The 24,978-nt window shown below is 40.1% G+C and overlaps 1 protein-coding gene across 4 annotated transcripts in view; it reads left to right on the forward strand.

Annotated features, from left to right (window-relative positions):
• FRMD3 (FERM domain containing 3) overlaps positions 1-24,978 on the forward strand; it is a 293,432-nt gene that overhangs the window by 161,391 nt on the left and 107,063 nt on the right. For 3 of the 4 annotated variants that reach the window (XM_017508559.2, XM_017508560.2, XM_037731356.1), the window contains exon 3: positions 4,332-4,374. The exons of the other annotated variant lie outside the window; for it this stretch is intronic. In XM_017508559.2, the coding sequence (XP_017364048.1) occupies positions 4,332-4,374 (43 nt within the window). The remainder of the gene's footprint in view (positions 1-4,331; positions 4,375-24,978) is intronic. 4 annotated transcript variants of the gene reach the window in all.

The raw sequence follows: 24,978 nt of genomic DNA on the forward strand, positions 1-24,978 counted from the left end.
CCTGGAAACTGCCATGACACAAAGTAAGAAGTCTCTTTCATGGAGTGTAAAGGTGATAACAGCTAGTGCTTATTGAGCCCTCATGCTGTACCAAGCTGTATTCTAAGGCCTTCTTCATGAATTAATCCACTTAAACTTCCCCATGATGCTGAAGGTGAGGAAACCAAGGAATTTACTCAAAGTCCACAGCTTGTGAGTGTTGGGGCTGGGATTTGAATCGAGGCCTGCTGCCTCCTGGGTCTGACCACAGTGTCAACCCTGGGTGCTCAGCTGCTTTTTATATCTGCCTGTCATGTGTAAATTCTTTCAGGCTAATTTACATGAAATCACTTTCACCCTCTGAGTAGACATTAGCTGTCATCTTTTAAAAAATAGATTTTTAATTATTTGAGTAATGTACTGTGTTAGGCTGTTCTTGCATTGTGTAAAGAAATACCTGAGACTGGGTAATTGATAAGAAAACAGGTTTAGTTGGCTCATAGTTCAGAAGGCTGTACAGGAAGCATGGCGCCAGCATCTCCTTCTGGGGAGGCATCAGGGAGCTTACAAAGCAAAGCAAAGGGGGAGCAGACATCTCACACAGTGGGAGCAGGAGGTGGGGGGGAAGGTGCCACACACTTTTAAATGACCAGATCTTGCAAGAACTCACTATCACAAGGACAGCACCAAGAGGAAGGTGCTAATATATATGGCAAAATCTATTGTTGGAACTGAGTACTCCTTCAAGTTCATAATTCACATGGTGCTGACTGTTGTCTACTGTGGTTGGGTTTCTCTGTGGTGGTTTAGTGCATAATTTGAGAACTAATTGCAGTTATAGTGATAAATTTTGCAGTTTACTTTTCTTTATCCCACAGTGTGCCTTAGAGATCTGTCCATGTTACACATAAAGAAAACACTGCTGCAGAATCATCCAGAATATGATCAGACCACAGTCTATGTACCCATTTTCCTGATGATGGCCATTAATGTTATTTCTAATATTTTGTAATTTTATATAATATTGCAGTGAAAATTCTTGTTGGGTACCTCTTTGTTCACATGCTGTGTTGGAAAATAAAGAAATTGCTGGGCCATGTGCCCGTCAGATTTTTTGTTTAACTTTCTTTCTTTCTTTTTTTTTTTTTTTTTTTTTTTTTCTCTTTGTGCTGGCGGCTTACTCTGTTGCCCAGGCTGGAATGCAGTGGCGAGGCTCACTGAAACCTCCACCTCCTGGGTTCAAGTGCGTCTCCTGCCTCAGCCTCCTGAGTAGCTGAGATTACAGGCGCCTGCCACCACGCCTGGCTAATTTTTGTATTTTTAGTAGAGATGGGGTTTCACCATGTTGGTCAAGCTGGTGGCAAACTCCTGATCTCAAATGATCTGCTCACCTTGGCCTCCAAAAATGCTGGGATTACAGGCATGAGCCACTGTGCCCAGCCTTTTTTAACTTTTAAGTTAGGTGTACATATGCAGGTTTATTACATAGGTAAACTTGCATCATAGGTGATTGTTGTACGGATTATTTCATCACGCAAGTATTAAGCCTAGTTTCCATTAGTTATTTTCCCTGATCCTCTCCCTTCTCCCACCCTCCACCCCCCAATAGGCCCCAGTGTGTGTTGTTCCTCTCTATGTGTCTGTGTGTTCTCATCATTTAGCTCCCATTTATAAGTGAGAACATATGGTATTGGTATTTGGTTTTCTGTTCCTGTGTTAGTGGTTTAATGAATACTAACAAGTTGAACTTGGCCCTCTTTGAATGAATGATTTCCTGTCATTCCTTGAAACATTATTATTACTGGCTTATTTTTCCTAGTACTCTATACCCATGACTATCCCTTTGGGGGAGAATAGCTGTCCCGAAAAAGTGTGTAATGATTACGTTGTAGAAGTGGGTAACAGATACACCAGGCCTGAAAGGCAAAGGTAGGTTGTGAATAGGTTAAAAGGAAAAGGATGGTAGAAACTGATCTGAAACTGCAAGGTGTATTTCTTAGGACAACTAAGAGGCCAGTTTAATTAGAGGAAATAATTTATTTAGGACACAGATGGCAAATACCTTGCAGGCATGCCTTACATGTTCCCTATTCCCTCCGTGGCAGACATCGCCAATCTATCGTGGCATGACAGGAAAAGCCAATCCATCATGGCACTCATTCTCTCAGAGCCTGCACCTGGTTTTGGTATCCTCTTCACAGCCCTGGTATGGGTACACAGAATGAAACTGACTTTTCACCACTGGAGTCAGAGACAAGTTGGAGAAGCAGGTTGAAGTTAGAAAAGAAAGGGCTGAGGAGTTCAAAGAATGCCAAGCAAGGAGAATTTTGAAAACATATTTATATTTTGGACTTTATTAGCAAAATGACTGGTGATTCTTCTCTGCAAAGCAATAAGTATTGATCTCTTGCTGCTATTTGTTTTCTTACTTTAGTTATGAATGTTCCTATTTATTTCTAGAACAGTAATTTAATCACCAGGGGCCTCTTTTATTATTCTCCTCCATGGAGCACATATACTTTTGTTCTCCTCCATGGAGCACAAAGATGTGGTCTACCAATTAAACTGTACCTATTAAATAACAATAACAACAACTGCAACAGCTAACAAGCATTTTATTATTTTCACATCACGCACTGTGTATATTACATTTGTTAACTTTTGAAATCCTCACAACAGCCCTATGAGATGGGGTGTGATTAGTATTCCCATTTTATACATGAGGAAACTGAGACACAGAGAGATTAAGCATCTCATACCAGGTTTATAGCTGGTAAGTGATATAATCAATGAGTTTTCCACTGTTCAGTTATAACTATATAACTTCTGATTAGAAGGAGAGAACAAGGGTCCCCAAATGAGTTGATATAATATTAACCAGAAGCAAAAAGACTTGCTTTTTCAGTTTGTGTGTGCAACCTGGTCAAAGGTAAATATGTGCTTTTTTTTGGTTAGACTTTCCATAATGTTGAAACCCTTATGAGAGTTCCATTATTGTTTTTGAAGACTTCAGAGATCTGACACTCTCAGTGGTTTCTAGATTAGAAACCACTAGTTTGATGATTCAGTTTTTAAGCTCCTGAGAAAGTAGGGAGTGTTCACCGAGAAGAATGTACATTTTAGAGCAGGTGATCAGCTGGGAGGCCATGCAGCTGAGAGGCTAAGGGCCCATGCACTAGAATCCTGCTGCATGGCTGGCTTCACTGTTTATTAGCAGAGTGACCTTAGGCAAGCTGTTTAACACCCTGAGCCCCAGGCTTCTCATTTATAAGTGGAGTGGTAGAAAGGACTATATAAGAAAACACATGGAAATGTTTGAATGGCACTTCGCATTTAGTAAGCACTCAACAAATGCTAGCTCTTATTATAGTTATGTATTTACATCAAAGAATATGGATAATTCAGGACCTGAGGTTTACTGGATAACACAAAGGGGATGGTGCAAGAGCTCAATGGATGGTAAGTTTGCTCTTCTGATTTCCTCTCTGGCATCAAGCAGGTGAGGTGCCTGAAGGGAGAGATCCCTGACCTCAGGATGGATACCCCAGGATACTCCCTGTATCATCTCTAAACTACAGGTGTATAAAGTGACTCTAACTGGCATTCCCTGAGCAGCTTCAGGGACCTCATGGTTAGTGATCTCAAGAGCTGTCCGGCTTTCAGCATGTGGGAAGTGATGTTTGTATGGGCTGAGGAGAGGGCCAGCCACCGGGACCAGTGTGGTGCCTACTTCAAATGCCTGTCAGTAACATGGTTCTGAGCTCTCCTGGTGTTTTGACTTCTTTGTTTTCTGATAGAGCTGATTTTTCTTCTCAATGACCTCAGGCCTCTGAAAATGAGATATTTAAGATCATTTTCCCCTCCTTACTATAAATGAAGAATTGCCTCTGCATGTGATAGGGATAATGCCAGCTTGGCCCAATATTCCTTTTAAGGGAATTTGGCCTGGAAGCAGGACTGGATGCTGATGCTGTCTTGGACTGTGACTCTTTGAGGTCATGGATGTCAAATGCTAAAAGTCTTTCACAGAACCATGGAGCTCAAAGAATCACCTAGGAGTCAATTAGGGGTACTAGAACATCCCATTTGAGTGCATATTCTTTCTCTTGTCCCTCTCTCCTAGCAACTGTCTGACTCATATATTACTTGGAAAATGTTGACTCTGTAATTTATATCCTTGTCTGTACTATGATTATTGTCAAGTTGTTTATGTTGGTCTTCAGAGTGTGGAATGCCAAAGAGTATCTATGGAAACTGAGGCTGTACTTTGGAATTCCTTTTAGTTATTAGGTATGCAGTGTATGGTCCAGCAATTTGACCCCTGATCTCTGCTTTTTTTTTTCCTTCCCTAGCACTGGCTTGAACCTAACAAGTCCATCTTCAAGCAAATGAAATGTAAGTGTCAATCTGTGACTTTACTTTTGCTACAAAGTGTCCAAAGATAGATACTGTTTCCTGAAATACTTTCTCCTGCCAGGGGAAAACTAGGTAGAGTTGAAGAGGTGTTGGGGAGAGTGGGGGCTTCTCTCTCCCCAGGAGAGCTCTGTATCTTCTCCCCTCTTTTTCTATGACCCTCATCTGCACCAGAAGTCATTATTCCTATAGTCTCCTGGGCCTCTCCCCCTCCCCACTGTCTTGCATTCATATTTGATATTTGAACAGGAGCTTTGGAATTGGATGATTAAATATCTCTTAAATACAATCACCAGGTATCTGGCTCCTTTTGATTATGAGGGTTGCTAGTCAGTGGTTAAGTGTGGGAGGGGGTGCAGTATTAAGGGAGATGGGAAAAGCAGATGTGTTTGGAAACTAAAATCTTAACAATGACTTTGCTGAAGACTGTATCATCCTTTTCCATTCCTTGAACTCCCAAAAATGAAATAAAAACATTTTTTTCCTGGGTAATTGTTTTAAATCTCTGGTGTTCTGAACTTCTTCTTCTTCTTTATTATTATTATTATTATTTACCAGTGAGCTCTTGGGGAAATTGGCTTGGGTAACAACATCTTTCTAGTTGTCTACCTGGGACCCGGACCCTTTGAGGAGGGTGTTGACTGGTGGTCCTGGGTGACATGGTGTTTTGTTCTGGCCTGTCATGCTAGGCTGTAGCCAACCTGCTTTTATTTACGGTTCGGAGAACTTCTGAAATGCACATTTATTGCCTGTCCCAAATCCATTTATCCCTCCACATCTACTTTCCCAGGGCTCTGAAATGCAGGCGATAAATCAGTTTCTAATCAGAGATCCGGTTGGTGCATATTATGTCACTTGTCATCATTCAAGGGACTCTTTCCTTTTTCAAATATGAAGGAATTATTCTGGGCAGGGTTTTCAGGTGAAAGAAGGAAGAAACTGAGCATGGACTACAAACTAGTGGCCAACGTTATCTCTTCTTCAACTTTCTTCTTTTTCTCTGCCTCCCTGTCCCTTTCTCCCTCTCTTCCTCCCTTCTCATTCCTCCTTCCCTCGTTCCCTTTCTTTTCCTTCCCCTCCCTCTTCCATCCTTCAAGGGAAAACTCTCTCTGGCTAGTGAGTGTTCAGATTGCACAAGTGCAGCGGTGGGTGTGGGAAGTCCATGGAGGCCAGACTTCTGGGGGGCAGGGCTGGAACAGAGTTGGGGTGGGGCAGGAGAAGAATTGGGGCAAGAGTGGAACAGAGTTGGGATGTGCATCCAAACAGAAGTACTGTAGCAGGATAGAGGTCCCAGGAGGCTGCATATGGTATGATGTGCAGGATAATGAGAATGAGCTAAAATGCCTGAGAAAAAATAGCTGATTCCTAGCTTTTGTCCCTTAACTACAAAACATTGATATTTTTGTTTATATATTTGAAAATACTTAGACTATTTTTCAGTATATTAAATCGTTCTTTGACTTTGATTCTTATTAAATAAATGCCATGCAGTATTTTCCTTTTGTTCTTAAGCCATACCCAGTTTTGAAATAGAAATTTATCTTTAAAGGCATTTCAATACTTAATAGAAGCAAAACTTTAAACTTTGTGAGAAGTTTAAAACTTGTGAGAAATTCAGTGTTTAAGAGAATTGTCTCTATAATACAGCAAATCTGAACAACCAACTAAAAAGTATAATGACTTTTTTTTTTTCCAGACAGTCTCCATCTGTCACCCAGGCTGGAGTGCAGTAGTACAGTCTCAGCTCACTGCAATCTCTGCCTCCCAGGTTCAAGCAATTCTCATGCCTCGGCCTCCTGAGTAGCTGGGACTACAGGTGCACACCGCTGTGCCTGGCTAATTTTTATATTTTTGGTAGAGACCGGGTTTCACCATGTTGGCCAGGCTGGTCTCGAACTCCTGACCTCGTGATCTGCCCACCTTGGCCTTCCAAAGTGCTGGGATTACAGGCGTGAGCCACTGCACCCGCCCTAAAATGCATAATGCTTTGTTAGAATAGTATAAAGATTGGCATTTGACTACTGGCCAGTTTTAATCTAATGACAAATGAAATCTCAATCTGGAAAATAGAGTTGTATAAAATTCAGAGTGTGAACCAGAAAGGGTGACTCAATGATTCTAGAACTGCAAGGGTCTTACCCATTACCCAATCCCTGTTATATTGCTGAAGACATTACCGAACAAAAAATTATGTAATCTTCTCAAGATCACAAACCTACTTTATTGTGTTGTTGATGATTATGAAGAATTTCTGTGTTCTTGTACATATGCCCTAGAAATATTAACTTTACTCTAAATTAGAAGAATTTTTAAACTAAGGCTTTTATATTGTTAATCCAGAGAAACCAAGTTCAACCTCAGGGACTCATCCATGAATTTATCAAAAGGGTCTGGTCACAGAGCCCCAGTGGCTTCCTCCTTTTATGCCCATATCACCATTCAGTAGGCAACGGCTGCAGAATTCCTTGGAGGACCTGTTTCTCACTTACACGGGATGAAGGACATTCAGGTCCTTCTCTCTGAGCCTATTAAGATCCTTTTGACTATGGATGTTCCCAAGAATGATGTTTCCCAGCATTGGCCAAAGGTCAGCTATCCTGATTAACAAACCTTGTATGAAGACATTATTATTTTTTTACTAGTTTTAAAAAATTATCATGTGTATGTTTTTTCAAACAGTTTAGAAAGATTTAAAATGAAGACAAAAACTATTTCCTTGCCCCTCCCCCTATAGCAAGCTCACCCCAAAGAAATAACAATTGCTAACAATATTTTGTATATCCTTCCAAGAATTTTATGAATGTATACAATCCCCAACATATGTAAGTCCTTTGATAAACAGCAATGAGACCAGTCTCTATATATTGTTCTTCACTTTGTTATTTTTTCTTGACTAATTGTAGAAATTTTAAAATATCAGTAATTGATTATTGGCCTGATTTAAAAATGGTTTTCTGAGTTAATTGTATGCATGTATGTTATTTATTTATTTGTTTTGAGACAGAGTCTCAGTCTGTTGCCCAGACTGGAGTGCAGTGGTGTGATCTTGGCTCACTGCAACTTCTGCCTCCCTGGTTCAAGCTATTCTCCTGCTTCAGCCTCCCTGAGTAGCTGGGATTACAGGCATGCACCACCACACCGGGCTAATTTTTGTATTTTTAGTAGAGACAGGGTTTTGCCATATTGGCTAGGCTGGTCTTGAACTCTTGACCTCAGGTGATCCACCTGCCTCAGCCTCCCAAAGTGCTGGGACTACAGGTGTAATCCCTTATGTATTTATTAAGGGAGATAAAGGTGGTTTTGGTGGTTTCTGGTATTTTGCTATTATAAATTATACTGCAGTAAGCTTGCTGTATACAGTATTGCATCTTGTAAAAGTACATCTGTGCTAGAAATTTCTAGAAATGAAATAATTAGATCTAAAGATATATACATTTTAAAATTTGTTGGTGATAAATATCTAGTCAAGGAGCTTGTAGCCATTTGAATCTAATGACACAAAATGTTACAAAGAAATCTAATGACACAAAGGACACAATCTAACTCCCACAAATGTTATCTGAGAATGCTTGCTTCTACAAAACTTGTTGAAAATAGGGATAATTAAATTTATCTTTCTGGACAATTTCAAGCTTGTGAAGGGAGAGAAATGTCTGTTTACTTGAAAAACTAATTACACAGTTACTAATTTGGTGTACATTTTTACATTAAGGTATTTCTTAAATTAAAATCTTTTCTCCTCTGAACTTAGAAGAGATGGTAATATTTTGATTTTTGAATTAACATATGCTAAAATTGACTTTATTTTTGTGTGCCATTCTGTGAGCCTTTACTCATAGGATTTTCATGACCACCACCACGGACAGGATGCCAAACAGGAACAGGGCTCCAGTTTTCATCACCCAAAACCTGGCTGTGCTGTGCCTTTGTGGTGATATCACTGCCTTCTAGCCACTCACAACCACTGGTCTGTTTCATGCCAGTATAGTTTTCTTTTTTAAAAATATAATATAAATGGAATCATATAGGATACAATTTTTGAGATCAGCTTTTAAACTCAGGATAATAACTCTGAAATTCATCCAAGTTGCTGTGTTTATCAGTATATAATAGAAGAACACAATGAAAATAGAAGCTAGTCTTTGAAAATATCAAGAAAATTGATGAATTTTTAGCAAAATGGAGGAGAGAGAAAAAAAAAGAGGGAGAATGCATAAATTACCAATATCAGGAACAAAAGAAGGAACATTACTACAGATCCCACAGAACAACTCGGCACAGAAATTGACAGCTTAGATGAAATAGATCTCTTCCTCAGAAGTCATGACTTACCAAATCTCACCCCACATAAACTATATAACTTGAGTAGTCTTATAACTATTAAAGAAATTAGGCTTAAGACCTTTCAGAAAAGAAGTCTCCAGCACCCTTGCTGTTACTACCGTTGCAACCAGCACTTCCCTTTCTACTCCTGAAGCTTTAATTAGGAGCTGCTTCTGGAGCATTTTCTTTAGGAGCTGATGTCAGTTTCCAGGTATCTCCTGGGTTCTGTCCAGAGGATACTGCAGGGAAAATCGTGGTGAATTCACCACAGGTTTAGTGGGGTCCTTTGCACTCTCATCTTCCTTTCCACTCTGCTTGCTACTATTTACTTTTCAGAGCCCTTTAATAGCTACCACACGTATTCTGCCTATCTTTTGTAGCTGTGTTCAGTGAGACAGATAAGGTGGAGTGCAATTAACCCATTCTACCTGGAACTAGAACCTTAAAATCAAACTTTTAATTATTGCTTGTCTATTAGGTTAAAATGCAGGTGGGCTTCATGACTGGGCAGTGCAGAGGGAATACCCTTCTAATTTCCCTATGCCATTGCCATGCCCATAGGTGCAAATGTGGACTGAGATGTTGATCCATTTTTTTGTTTCTTTAAGAGTACTCAGATAACAGATTGCCTTCAAACAAAGTGTTAACTGAATTGCATATTTTTGAATGTTTGGTTTTGCAGAGTCCTTGCTTTTCATGAAGGAATGTTGCTATGCAACATAACAGTGACTTCTCACTTAGAGCTTTTTTTTTTTGGTGACAGAATCTCACTCTGTCACCCAGGCTGGAGTGCAGTGGCGTGATTTTGGCTCACTTCACTGCAACCTCTACCTCCTGGGTTTAAGTGATTCTTGTGCCTGAGCCTCCTGAGTAGCTGGGATTACAGGCACATGCCACCACACCCTGCTATCACTTAGAGTTTTTAGCCTTGACTATATAACTGTGGAATGTGGCCTAATGTGTACACATGAAGTGGCACACATCAAGAGGACAGATATTGTGTGTTCCACAGGACCTTTGTAGCTGCTCAAATTATATCAGCATAAACAATTTTTAAAAGTTACACACTATGACTTGGTTGTGCAGAAATGCAGTATTATTTTCCTATGACTGAATTCAACTTACTTGTGATTTTCTTCTTTCTCTTAGGACAAAGCGTTGAATCTTGTCACTTCAGGGTAACTCAGGATCTGCTAGTATAGTTTTAGTTTTTGTTTTTTGAGACGGAGTTTCACTCTTATCACCCAGGCTGGAGTACAATGGCACAATCTCAGCTCATTGCAACCTCTGCCTCCCAAGTTCAAGCAATTCTTCTGCCTCAGCCTCCCAGGTAGCTGAGATTACAGGCATCCACCACCACGCTCAGATAATTTCTTTGTATTTTTAGTAGAGATAGGGTTTCTTCATGTTGGCCAGACTAGTCTTGAACCTGAACTCAGGTGATCCTCCCAAAGTGCTGGGATTACAGGAGAGATCCACAGTGCCTGGCCTTAGGATCTGCTAGTGTAGAATTTGATCACTTTCAGAAAATTGCTCAGTCAATTCATAATTTAAATGTAATCACTTGAAAACCCATACTCCATATTTGTTTTTCCTTCCACATGAAGAGCTTTCTCCTTTCTTTCTACCCCAGAATGGGCATCATGAGGTTGGAGAAACATATGTACCATCTGGGTAGTGAGGGTGACCTCTCTCTCATGTACATTCCCCGAGTCTTCCTCAGCATGTCTCAGGCTGTTGGCATCTTTCCCCACTGCATCCAGGTGAGATGAAACTGGTCCCACCTGGCCTTTGAGTGGGGCTGGTGTGTGCTGCTGAGACCAATGGTTCCTGCCATGGCCTTAGGGTGCAAGTCTCTAGACACTGTCCTCTTGTGGTCCCCACTCTGGGTCTCTTTCTCATTGGCACTCAGCACATCAGTATTCACCTCTGGAACAGGCAGAAACTGCTCAGCCTCAAGGAAACCTGTGTATGCTCTCTAAGGCTTTCTCTCTGCCTAAACACACTATGCCACCATTTCTTCAGTGTTCCCGGAGTTCCTCACAGAAGAGTTTCCCACAACTACCCTGGGGTTCCTTTCAACTTGTCCTCTACATCTCACTCCATTCAGCCAAGCCGATGGTGTTGAGTGATGCTGGGTCGCTCTCAGAGACCCAAATGGTGTCCTATACTTGGTTTCGTCCTCTCTAAATCTCTCCAGGCTCTCCACATCCCTTCCCTAGCCATGCCCCACCCACCACTAATGCCTTTTCTCTTTGGTTATGAGATCAATATCCTAAAACAATAGCTGCCTTGTACACAAGCACCAACTGTTTTTCAAATTTAATGGGGGAAATCGACTTGCCTTATTTACAGTAATAAGTAAAAATAAATTTCTTACGAATAAATGTTAACAGAAATGTGCAAGATCTGTGTGACCAAAACTGTGAAATCCTACTGTGGCATTGTTGGAGAGTGGATAAAAAAGAGCTCAAATAATGAAGACATCTCATATTTCAGTTAATATTCTTAAAAAAGTCAATTCTTCAGAAATTAGTATATACATTCAATAATTTTCAAATTAAAAATTCAGTGAGATTCTTTATGGCATTTGACAGTGTTCCTAAGATTCATTTGCAAAAGAAACATGCTCACTGCTATCCAATAAATATATAAAAAGGCCACTGGTTGATCCTTGTTCTGTTAGTAAACCAAGGCATGTGAGCCCTAGCAATTAAAGGAGACATAGTTAGAGACATATATGGCAATTAAGATAGAGCCAGAAATGGGAAATAATCAGTGGAACAGAAAGAAGGCAGTTCCCAGTACCCACACCAATACATTATTTATGGAATATGGGTTATGGTAAAGATCGTATTTCATACTGGGACAGATAAATTTTTATTCAAGGCATTTTTTTAAGGCACAATATTTGGACAGTTGTCTTTCCACTTGGCGGGGGGGGGGAGGCTACAGATATTTCTCAGACAATTCACAGGATCAATTCTAGATGTGCTCAAAAGCCTAATATGTTTAGCAATTTATAAACGTTTTAGGTAAAAATTTAAGAATATGTTTTATAATCATGGCGTAGCCCAGGGTTTCCTAAGGAAAATATAAAACCCAGAAACAATGAAGCAAAATCCTGACAAATTTGTGCAAAAGCTAAACTTTTGAACTAGAACACTTTGCTGCACAGAACAGATTCTTAGTAAGTGTTTGCTGAGTAAAGGACTGTAAAGCAAATTAAAGCACAGGCAAAATAATGGGAAGAACATTTGCCAAGTATTTAACAAGTAGTAATATGCAGGATGTATTATGTATGGTGCTGCAAACCAGCAGACGCAACACTAAATATAAAAATATGCAAAAGACTCAGAAAATGAATGGAAATAAATGACCAGGAAGCTCACAAACAGATGCTCGATATCATGAGTTACAAAAGAAATGCAAATTACAATAAGATATTTTTATTTACTATACTGAGAAAATTGTAATTATTGATAATATCCAGTTGATGGGAATAAGGGTAACACTTCTGGTGAGAGTGTGTAAACTGATAAAGCCACTTTAGAGGATAACCTGGTTGTATCTTTCAAGATTAAAAATGCCTCTCTCTTTTGGTCCAGCAAGTCAATTTCTACAAATCTATCTAGAGCAAAAATTTATTTACACACAGGTGTCTGTTATGCAACAATGTTCATTACAGCATTGCTTACAACATTAAGAAAGCAATTAAAAAGGCCAGAAATTTTGGCAAGGCTAAATTATAGATGTATACAAAGTCATTTAAAAAACAGGCAGACATATATTACTGACATGGAAAGATATGTCCATTATTTATTATTTTTAATTAGATATATGGTTGAATTTAAAAATCAGATTAAAATACCACATAAAGAATGATACTTTTATATGAAAATAGAATTTTTTGTCTGACTATATAGTGTACAGAAGAAGGACTGGAAAGATGTATACTTAACTGTGGTTACCTCTGGGGAAGAGAGTGGCCTATAGGGACATGAGACTTTTGCATTTTAGTATATGTAGTTATGTTACACTCTTATCTTATACCATGAGAATATATTCTTATATCACTTGGTAATAAAAATAAAATAAACAAAAGGAGAGAAAGCTTTATGCAAAACAAGGAAGGAAGGGAGGAAGGAGGGAAGAAAAGGAAGAAAGGAAGGAAGGAGAGAGGAAAGGAAGGAAGGGAGAAAGGAAAGGACGGAAGGAGGGAAGGAAGGAAGGACAGGAGGAAGGAAGGAGGGAAGGAAGGGAGAAGGGAGGAAAGAAAGGAAGGAGGGAAGGAAGGAAGGAGGGAAAGAAGGAAAGAAGGACAGAAGGAAGGAAGGAGAGAAGGAAGGGAGAAGGGAGGAAAGAAAGGAAGGAGGGAAGGAAGGAAGGAAAAAAGGAAGGAAGGAGGGAAGGAAGTAAGGAAGGAGGGAAGGAAGGAATCAGGGTGCATATGCATTAATCATGTTTTATAGAAACAGAGACCTAGAAGAAAGAAAGCTCACTTACTCTTCGTTTAAAGCTTGTTTAAAGCTCTCCACTTAATCCTGGCTGGTGCCTGTCTGAGGCCAGATTAGCACAGCAAGGTAGTTAAGATCTTATTCTTGCCTTGTTTACCAGAGACTGTGCTGCTGCCAAGCACCCTGAAGGGGCAGGGGTGTTTGGAAATGGCTCCTGCATACAAGTCAGGGCAGGAAGGACCGCCCTAGCCTCTGTATAGCACATGCATACAACTCAGCCATAATAGCAGTACTGAGTCAAGTTGTTGCTGGCTGAGGACAATGGTTCTCAGAAGTTATGACTGCACTCCCTGGAAACCTGGGATGGCATGGAATTCCTGACTCTGATGGTGATAGTCTTGGTACTTCATGTTTATGTCTCGTTCCTTAGCTTTCCAGTATCGCCCTTGGGGCTAATCTTACAAAGAGCTCTCTTACTAATGAATGATTTTTTTGTTAGTAGAAAATTAAGAATGAGACAGACAGAGAGAGAGCGAGGGAGAGGGAGAGAGAGAGAGAGAGAGAGGAGAATCAAGAGCGTTGATTTTGCTCTGGTGTAAAGCCACAGGTCTCATATTCATGAGGCCAGCTTGGATGCTTGACTCTCAACTCCATTTGATCTTCCAGTTTTCCCCTTGCTGAGTATGTTAGTTTCTTTGGACATCCATAATAAATTATCACATACTGGTGGCTTAAAACAATAGGAATCTATTTGCTCACTGGTCTGGAACCCAGAAGCCTGAAACCCAGGTGTCAGCGGGACCACGTTCCCCTCGAGGGCTCTAGGGAAGACTGCTTCCTGCCTCTTCTGGCTTCTGCTGGTTTCCTGCGATCTTTGGCCTGCCTTGGCTTGTAGCTGCCTCACTCCACACTCTGCCTCCATCTTCACACGGTGTCTCCCTGTGTTTCTCTGTGCCCCTGTGTCAAAGTCTCATTCTCCTTTCTCTTATGAAGGTATCAGTCAATGGATTTAGGGACCACCCTGACCTAGTATGACTTCATTGTAATTAAGTAATCAATTACATCTCTAAAGACCCTATTTCCAAATAGGGTTCCATTCTGAGCTTCTAGATGGACCTGGGTTTTTTTTTTTTAGACCTCCCATACTCCTCAGCATTTTTCTTTAGCCTCTAGGGGGTTTTCATGTCTTTTCTTTGTGACTTGCTACCTCCAGCCCCCTTTGTGTATGTTGCTCTTTTTTGCTGACCTTGGTCACGTTCTTTTGACAGTCAAGCTTTGCACTATCCACTGCTTCCAATCCCTGTTGTGGCTGCAACCCTGCCTCCAGAGCTAGGGGCAGCCTATCCCATCATCCTCATTGGTTTACCCATACTTGTCTCATCATAATCCCCAGCACTGGGTTTGGAAAATTTCTTCACCTGCTCCATGGCTTAGCATAAGAGGTTGCGCATGTTATTGATTCATAATAAATGCTTTCTGACTAGGATTGAAATGCTCTTTTTAGGGAACAGGTGGAAGTCCAAATGTCATTTTCTTTACAAAAGAAAGCAAAATGTACAACGCAACACAGCTCATTACATAAATCAAAAAGTACCAAGTCCCAAGTACTGTGCTTCAGTTTTAGATGACTTTGTTCTTCCCAGTTTTCTTCTTCCCATTGCTTCTTTCTAGGAAGAGCAGCTGTGATTTTTGTTTCAGCCATGGACGGTCTCCAGCTTTGGACACCTTTTTACCTTACTCTAGAGACAGCTCATTAAGTTGGTCCAGGTGTCTTTTATTGTCCCAAGTTCAACCATTGCATCAAAAGTTTTATATTTGATTCTTCTCCCAGAAAGTTAATGCAATTTGAGCCTATAAATGGTTTCTATGTTGTGCTCTTTCTTTGTTTCCCAATATGGAATGAGAGGACAGTAACAATAGTAACAATAAAAACTCTTAACTTTATAGCATGCAGTTCTAAATGATATGAACATTTGACAAGCCATGATTTCTAATTTTTGACTTTATGTTTATGCAATGGTTGGTGGCAACACTGACATCATTTTGATTGGGTGCAGTGGTGTGTGCAGGGTTTCAGGGAGTACCGAGCACTCCTTGCTGGAAGAAGGGTAGTGTAACAGGGGTAGTGGAGGAATAAGGAATAGGAGCCTCTCCTCAGGGAAGCTCTTATATCTCTGGGGCAGTACTTGCAGGGGTTTTCTTCTTCCTTCAGGAATGCCCTCATTTTTTCGTAAGAGCCCACCCACATGACTCAGAACTACACGTGTTGGCAGCATGAGCATCTGAATGATAACCACGATGGGCAGAAAGTTCCATGCTCAGTATGTGAGTACTAGGGGTGGTTCAAGTGTGGGCCAAGTGGGTAGGAAGGCTTTGTTCATGTTTCCCTGTGGTGGGAGAGCCTTCATAACGCCTGATTTTTGGGTGCAACTTTATAGTATAAAATCTCAATACCAAGTTATGTAAGTAGGTGAATTTGGCTGTTACAGTTGTTATTTTTACATATTGCTTTACACCTACCAACATAACTCCAAAGGTCTGGCTAGTTATACAACATCAGCAGCAAACAGGTCCCTGGGTCTCTTGCTTTCAGTTTCATGTATTCTTGCTAACTTTTTGGCTAAAATGTTCAGGTTACTGTACCCTAGACTCAGGCAGCAAAGCTGCTCTTTAGATGCCAGGGCTGCCAAATATGTCTTCATAGACACACCTGTCTCATGCCCACTTCTTTCTCACTCCTCCCTGGGAGATGACAGTGCCCTCTCACTTTTTCAACTAAGGTAAAAGGCAAGGTAACATTGAAGGGCTTGACTTTAACCATATTGGTTTCTTCTTCCCTGCACTTGAGAGTAACAATAACATCCATGCATTCAGTCTGCAGGTCTCACTAGGCTTCGGGGTGCTCTGTAGGCAGGAACGCACATCATCCTCATCGTGGTCTCTACGAGGTGTCGCAGGCCACACCTAGTCACCATCTGTGTTCATATGGCCTTTGGTCTAGAAATAGGTTTCACATGTTTAAATGGTTTAAGATTTTTGTGGCATACAAAAATGATACAAATTCAAACTTTGGTGTTCTATTGGAGCACAGCCGTACACATTTGTTTACATATTGGTGGTGGCTGCTTCTCTACTAAGACAACTGGGTGGAGTCGTTGAGACAAAAAACTTGAGGCTTCCAAAGTTGAAAATATTTATTCTCTGGCCCTTTACAGAGAAAGTTTGATCCCCTACTCTCTGTGGTAGATTCTATTATTATTCCCATTTTACAGATGAGGAAATGGAGGCAGGGAGTTTTGAGTTTGACCACAGCAATTTGTTCAAATGACAAACCTGAAATAAGAAGTGTTGGACCCCAAAGACTCTTTTTGAGCTCCTCCTGAGCAAGCATAGGCAGGCAGCGAATTCAGAGACCAAGGATTTGTGAGGCAGCCACTCAGCATTGCAATCTCCCCTAAGAGAGTTCTCCAAGTGACTCCAGTCAGTGCCTACGTGTGTGTGGGCATGGCTGTGTGTGTTAGAAGCACAGGAGGAAACTATAACAAGAGGAAGATGAATTAAACATGATTTTAAAAACCTGTCTCTGCTTTGGAAGCTGGGGAAACACAGTGATTATCATTTCAGTAAGAGTGGGGGAAGGATTGTCACTGTCAATGATGCTGATAGTAACAGTTGTTGTTTAATAATTATAATCATTTTCAAGTAGAAAAGAGCAGTCATGAATGTAGCCTGCACTCTCTGTGGCTGGCTTATTTACACATATTTCTAGAGTCACAGTTGGAGAATGAGTGAGCAATGTTCTGCCCTTTAGGTGCTCAAGCGTCATTTTGCATATGTGCAGAGGGAGTTTGTGCTTTCGAACCATTTCATTATTGAATGCAGCACAGATGAATCCATTAGCATCATTCTCCGTGGGATGTGTACGACAGGAACATAGGGTGCCTTAGTTAGCTCTGCTATACACCAACAGCAACCAAGCTGAGAACAAAATCAAGAACTCAATCCCTTTCACAATAGCTGCAAAAAAATAAAATGTTAAGAATATACCTAACCAAAGACATAAAAGACCTCTTCAAGGGAAACTACAAAACACTGCTGACAGAAATCATAGATGAACACAAACAAATGGAAACACATCCCATATTCATGGATGGATAGAATCAATATTGTGAAAATGACCATACTGCGAAAGGCAACCTACAACTTCAATGCAATTCTCATCAAAATACAACCATCATTCTTCACAGAATGAGAAAAAAAAAAAGCAGTTCTAAAAACCATATGGAACCAAAAAAGAGCCCACATAGCCAAAGCAAGACTAAGCAAAAAGAACAAATCTGAAGGCATCACATTACCTGACTTCAAACTATACTATAAGGTCATAGTCACTAAAACAGAATGGTACTGGTATAAAAATAGGTACATAGACCAATGGAACAAAATAGAAAACCAAGAAATAAAGCCAAATACTTACAGCCAACTGATCAACAAAGCAGACAAATATGTAGTGGTAAAAGGACACCCTATTCAATAAATGGTCCCGGGTTAATTGGCAAGCCACATCTAGAAGAATGAAACTGGATTCTCATCTCTCATCTTATAAAAAAATCAACTCAAGATGGATCAAAAGCTTAAATCTAAGATCCTAAACCATAAAGATCCTAGAAGATAATATTAGATAAACCCTTCTAGACATTGGCTTAGGCAAAGACTTCATGACCAAAAACCCAAAAGCAAATGCAACAAAAACAAACATAAACATATGGGAATTAATGAAGCTAAAAACCTTCTGCACAGCAAAAGAAAAAGCAGAGTTAACAGACAACCCACAGAGTGGGAGAAAATCTTCACAATCTATACATCCGACAATGGACTAGTATCCAGAATCTACAAAGAATGCAAAAAATCATCAAGAATAAAACAAACAATCCCATCAGAAAGTGGGCTAACGACATGAATAGACAATTCTAGAAAGAAGACATAGAAATGAGCAACAAACATATGAAAAAATGCTCACATCACTAATAACCAGGGAAATGCAAACCAAAATCACAATGTGATATGTTACTCCTGCAAGAATGGCCATAATAAAAAAATAAAAAATAAATATATGTTGGTGTAGGTGTGGTAAAAAAGGGGACACTTCTACACTGTTGGTGGGGATGTAAACTAGTAAACCACCATGGAAAACAGTGTGGAGATTCCTTAAAGCACTAAAACTAGATCTACCATTTGATCCAGCAATTTCACTACTGGGTATGTACCCAGAGGAAAAGAAGTCATATGAAAAAGATACTTGCACACACATGTTTATAGAGCACAATTTGCAATTGCAAACATATGGAGCCAGCCAGAATGCCCATCAGTGAATAAAGAAAATGTAATATATACATATATAAATAATATATATATATGTATGTATATGTATGTATGTGTATACACACACACACACACACACACACACACACACATCATGGGATACTACTCAGCCATGAAAAAGAATGAATTAATGGCATTTGCCGCAACCTGGATGAAATTGGAGACTATTGTTCTGATTGAGTAACTCAGGAATGAAAAACCAAACATCACATGTTATCACTAATATGTGGGAGCTAAGCTATGAGCTAAGCTCTAAGCCATAAGAATGATACTTTGGGGAGTTGGGAGAAAGGGTGGGGGTGGTGAGGGATGACAGACTACACATTGGGTACAGTGTATACTGCTTGGGTGATGGGTGCACCAAAATCTCAGAAATCACCATAAAGAACTTATTCATGTAACTAAACACCACCTGTTTCCCAAAAACCTATTGAAATAAAAATTGTTAAAAAGGAAATTGGAGAGATTGTTTTCTAGCTGTAAAGCAGAATGTATATGAGCAACATTATGAATTTGTATGTACATTCCTGAAATTGTGCTTCTAATTTCCCTATGATTCTTTATGATGACTGGAGGAAAATGTTTTGCATTAAAAAAAAAAGGCCGCTAAGTGATGTTCGTCTCTCACAGAATCCTATCTGATCTTTAAAAGATTTCACTGAGGTTTTTGGTTAGAAATAGAAAGAAAGTCCCTTTTTCCCTTTCACCCAGGATCATGCTCAATTAATCATTTCCTATCCTCCACTCTATTTCTGGGCAAGGGCTCAATGTGGAGATGAGAAATTCTGTCTCTGCTTTATAAACAGCTGTACCTCTCTCCATGTTCTCATGTTAACAAATCAGCAAAATGATGCTACCCTGGAATCTGCTGATGCAAAAGGGACCACTGAGCTGCCCCAAGGAGATACTTGGCTCCCCAGCCCTTGTCTGGCAGATATCAGTTGGCTGTGAGAGAAGAGCCCTGCTGTTCTCAGTGCAATTACATGCTCCTGGCATTTAAAAGTGGATTTAACATTTTTTTCTTCTCTGCTACTCTGGTGGTATGCTCTGTTTTTAGCACTTAACATGGCTGAGTAAATGCTTTTCAGCTGTTGAGTTGAATTCAATTCAGTCTTCCCCATCTCCCCCCTCCCATTTCTCCCTCCCACTTTCCTTCTCTTTTTCTTGTAGGAGTGTTTATCTCAACAAAACAAAATCTCACGTTTAAATAATGCCCCGTGTTCAAGTGCCAGGAGCCATTTGGATCCACCCAAACACATCTGGAAGGTAGACATGATGGCTGGCATTGTGCCCTCTGCAGAGCAGGAAAGAGAAATTAGGTGGCTTGCTCAAGATCACTGTTGGACATCCTCTTCAAAACTCAGTGGCTCATCCTCTGGAGGATTGGGGGTTTCACCACCCTGTGTGCCCTGTCAAGGGTGCTGAAGCCTGAGTACCACATTAGATAGGGACCAGGACATCTTCTCCCATGGGGTGGCCATGCTGCCTGGTCTAGTAAAGATGCACAGTGGCTGTTCATGATGATACTGTCAGGAGAGGGGTCCAATGCAGGGGGTTTGTGCAGATAGCTCTTTCATCAGACATTTCCTCATTGATTCTGTACCAAATGTTTGGCACAGATAAGGATATTTCTTTACGTCATTCCCCTTTCCCTGTAGTTTAAGAATAAGAGCACATGGAAGCTAGATTGCGCAGATACTTAGCAGCTTGGTGAAGGGGGTGGTCATCGCTGTACAAGGGGATTCAGGACCTTGGACACGTCCCAGGGAGTAAATGGTAGCTTCCATGTTGCATCTGAGAAGGCTCCTTTTCCAGCAGTCATACAGCTGATGTGGGCGCGCAAGTGCTCAAATGCTGGACTTCTTATCCCAAACCATTGCCACCACACTTGGGGTTAAAGATGACCCCCAAACTCTTTGTTCAATGACTTAAAATTTTAAAGGATTTGATTTTTGAGTGTTTGTTTTTTTTGCAAGATAGTAAAAAGAATTGCACTTACTTCATGGGTTTGATTGGAGTGGGGATGGGAAGAGGGAGCAGAGTGGCAGTCATCTCTCATACGTTACATATTCTTGGCTTTATTCTTTTCCGTAGCACATATGACCTTCTAATGTCCTGGCATTTCACATATTTATTTTAATTTATTATTTTTTTATTGTACTTTAGGTTCTGGAGTACATGTGCAGATCATGCAGGATTGTTGCATAGGTACACACATGGCCCCCACTGAATGAAGACAGAATTTCCTTTTAACTTTTATTTTAGATTCAAGGGTTACTATGTAGTTTTATTAGCTGGATATTTTTCATGATACTGAGGTTTGGGGTATGAATGATCTTGTTACCCAGGTACTAAGCATAGTACCCAATAGTTAGTTTTCAACACTTGCCCCCATTACTTTCTTCTACTAGTAGTCCCCAGTGTCTATTGTTTCCATCTTTATGTCCATGAGTACCCAGCGTTTAGCTCCCACTTCCAAGTGAGAACATGCAGTCTTTGATTTTCTATTCTTGTGTTAATTTGCTTAGATAATGGCTTCTAGGTACATCCATGTTGCTGCAAAGGATGTGATTTTGTTCTTTTTATGGCTGCCCAGTATTGCATGATATATACATACCGCATTTTCTTTATTCAATCCACCACTGATGGGCACTTAGGTTGATTTCATAAGAGAATTTTTGGCCAGGTGTGGTGGCTCACACCTGTAATCCCAGCACTTTGGGAGGCCAAGGTGGGTGGATCACCTGAAGTCAAGAGTTCAAGACCAGCCTGGCCAACATAGTGAAACACCGTCTCTACTAAAAACACAAAAAATTGGCTAGACATTGTGGTGGGCATCTGTAATCTCAGCTACTCAGGAGGCTGAGGCAGGAGAATTGCTTAAACCTGGGAGGCGAAGGTTACAGTGAGCCAAGATTGTGCCATTACACTCCAGCCTGGGCAACTAGAGTGAAACTCCATCTCAGGGGGAAAAACAAAACAAAACATGGAAATCGTGTCTGTTCACAGCTGCTAACATTTGTGCAACAAATATTTGCACAACATATAAAACTATGCCCGTTATCTGTAAGATAACAATAGATAATTATTGATCGAATTAATCCTCCCTCTGGAAGTAGCTATTGTAACCAACTCCAGAGTCCCTGAATTTATTCCAGATGTTGAGTGGGAAAAACAGAAGCTGAGAAAAGAGACTTCAAAATCTAAATTCGAGGAAGTGCTCTAGTGATCCAGATGACAAACTTTTTTAGATCTATATTTTGATTCTGTCAGAGGGACAAAGGGATGAATGTGATGGCAGGGCCTCAGTGTTCCCCCACACGTTTGCCTCAAAGCCTGGTGTTTGTCATTAACCAATTCATCTATCCACACACTCGGAGAATCAACTTTTTATCAATAATCAGCTCTGCGGATAAAAAGCTGAAGAAGATATATTATTCTATACTCTCAGGCATCTTGTCATCCATAACTAGATCAGCATTTTTGGGGAAATTATTTATCTTTTCAGCCTGTTCCAATCTTGTGAAGGAGCATTCTTTACCAGCATTACTTTATAAAGTAATATAAATTTTGCATCTCTTGATAGAACCTTAAACCAGTTTCTTTAGGAAAAAGTCCCCACCCCAGTGGCCTTGCCAGGCCTGGGTGATGAGACTGACCTCCTCATCAGTTCAGGTCCCTGGGGCTACTCCTGGATCACTGTGACAGAAATGAATGCTCCTTCCAACTTACAGGGAAACTTTTCTTTTATTGGTGACAGAGGGTCAATGATGTTGGCTAGATATGAGAGAAAAACACAGTAGGACATATATGATGGTAGAAGAAAATAGAAAATGTTAAACTTGAAAAGCGCCTCCTCTTGTGTTTCCTGCCGCCAGCTCCCATTCCTTCTCTGACAAGGGGTTCAATAGTGAGCATATCGTGGACCACCTTGTATTGATTTCTCCTGTGGTCACATCCCAGCAAATGGAGGGAGATGTCAGGAACGTAGTGGCTTGTTCTGTGTGACTTAGCAACAGCAAATATGAAAAGATTTAAGACTGTGGACCTATTGTAAACTCAGGGTGAATCAACACTGAGAGGAGACTGTTGAAAGGAGACAACAATTATGTCCAGAATGAGGCTGGCAACCCTGGGGCTCCAGGCTTGAGGAAGCACAGAGCAGACAAGAATCTACTCAGGGTAGAGGACTGGGGAAGGCCACTCAGAGCTGCTTCAAATGAAGAGGACTGGGATGTTTATTTTGGAGAAGACTCAGAAGGACCACAAGTGCCATCTTCAGATGATGGACGGACTCTTCATGTGGGAGATGCACTAGACCTTCCTGAAGCCTCAGAGCTTGGAGTGGGGAGAACTGGGTGAGAGAGCTTCCTACACTCAGACACAGTCACAGAGAGCCACTGGGGAGCTGTTCTGGGCCTTGCCGCCTGATCCTTTGGAACGAGTGTGAGTCACTATTTGTAACTGAAGAGCTGCACTGCTTATTGAAGCCAACTTAGGACACTAAGAAGTTAATGCTATCCAGGTAGTAAAGAAAGGACAGCTCGAGTTTGGGGCCATTTTCTGTGATCTTCCTTTTTAAAAATTGCCTGTAGTTAGGTGACTTCGTTTTTCTGCTCTCTTTAAAACATTTTCCTATACCCACTGATCCAACAATTCCACTTCTGAGAGTCTATATTTATATAAATAAAAATAAAAATACAAGCACTTAGCTATCTATGCACAAGGATGGATTGGGTTTGATGTAGAATAGTTTGAAATGTGAAAACAAACCCAAATGACAATTAAAAAAGAATAATTGAGTAGACTCTGCTATATTCATAATACAAAGTATTCTGTAATTACTATAGACATTAATTTAGATCTCTGTCTATCCTGGAGGGATGGGCAGGATATGGAACTAAGTAAGAAAAGTGAGAGAAACATGCACAGTATGATCTTATTTTGTTAAAATAAATTAAAAATCCCTCCACATATGTAAAATAACGTGTTGGCATATATTTGTGTGAAGATGGCAAAAGGAGTAGAAGACTATAGATGAAAGTCGTTAACATGAGTTAGAGTTTGAGGTGGGATGAAGTTGGGTAGGATCCTGAGACAGATGGGGCAGGATTAGAGACAAAGTGGAGAATGAAGTGGGGTGGCTTGTCTGTCCGTCCGTCTGTCTGTCTATCTATCTGTCTATCTACCTACCTACCTACCTTCTATCCATCATCTGTTTATGTATTTTTACATCCACCCATCCATCTGTCATTTCTATCAATCACCTATCTATTTGTCTGTTTATCTATCTGTATTTCTATTTATCTTCGTCGGTGGTACTTAAACACATATTACTTAGAGGACTTTAATAAAAGAGAAAAGAAAGAAAAAAAGAAGAGAAAATTCCTTTTCCCTTATTATACATGTTAATCCTATCTTTGGCACTGTTGTTCTTCTAAGTACTGTCTCAACCTTTCATTAAAGACATCCAGCAGTTTGAATATAAGAAAAAGACATTAGTTTTAATATATTACAGATGGTACTTTAAACAAACTAAAAAGAAATCTGGGAAATGTTTAAAGATAAATCATTTTAAATTATAATTGAATTCCTAGATATCATTAAAGATGAATGACTTGAGGATCATTTGTATTTTTCTAAGCCTTTTCTTTGCTATGTAGAAGGTATCTACTTTCTCCTAGTGCTTCAGGAAAAAAAAAAATGTTCTTTTCTTAAATCTAGGGAACATAGGATCAGGTTAGGAACACTCATTTCAGTTAAGAATTTTGCTAGTTCTTGGTAGGGCAGTAGGGTGTTGAATGAAAAGAATTCTAGCATGTCTGTGAGTGTGTGTATGTGTGTGTTGTGATCAGTTTTTCTGTGCGGAGATCATCAACAAGATGCTGCTGTTTTTTATTTTTTTGTAATTTAGATGCCATCAAATTATTTTTAATAATTGTTTTTCATATTAAATTATTCTCATTATGCATTCATATTCAAGACCCCTATGGTTCTTTCTATGTAAAGGATTTTGTCTACATCTGGAGTAGTCCAGACAGAGTAGAGATGAATGGCAGTTTAACCCCTGCGTACCTTGAAAGGGAAATTTGGGTAAAATAGAATGTTGTTTCATGTTCACATTTGGATGTAGACTGAGAGCTGATCTCAGGTAGCTTTACTGATACAGAAGCAAATGAGTAGTATGTCCGATCCATGGAAATGGTAATGCTAACTATCTTATTTACTTGATTTTAAGATGTTCATTTTATATGTTAACTGAAATCTGAATGCACCTCACTACACTTGCATGAATTTATCAGAGTAATACTGCAGGTTGGTAGTGATCTTATAATTGAAGGTCTTGGAAGTCCTGTAGAATCCCCATTAGCTGGATGAGTTCTGGATATTCAATGCAAATTAGAATATTCCAGAATCATGAACCTCA

This window comes from Cebus imitator, unplaced genomic scaffold, assembly GCF_001604975.1.
Source record: "Cebus imitator isolate Cc_AM_T3 unplaced genomic scaffold, Cebus_imitator-1.0 Scaffold394, whole genome shotgun sequence".
NCBI lineage: Eukaryota > Metazoa > Chordata > Mammalia > Primates > Cebidae > Cebus > Cebus imitator.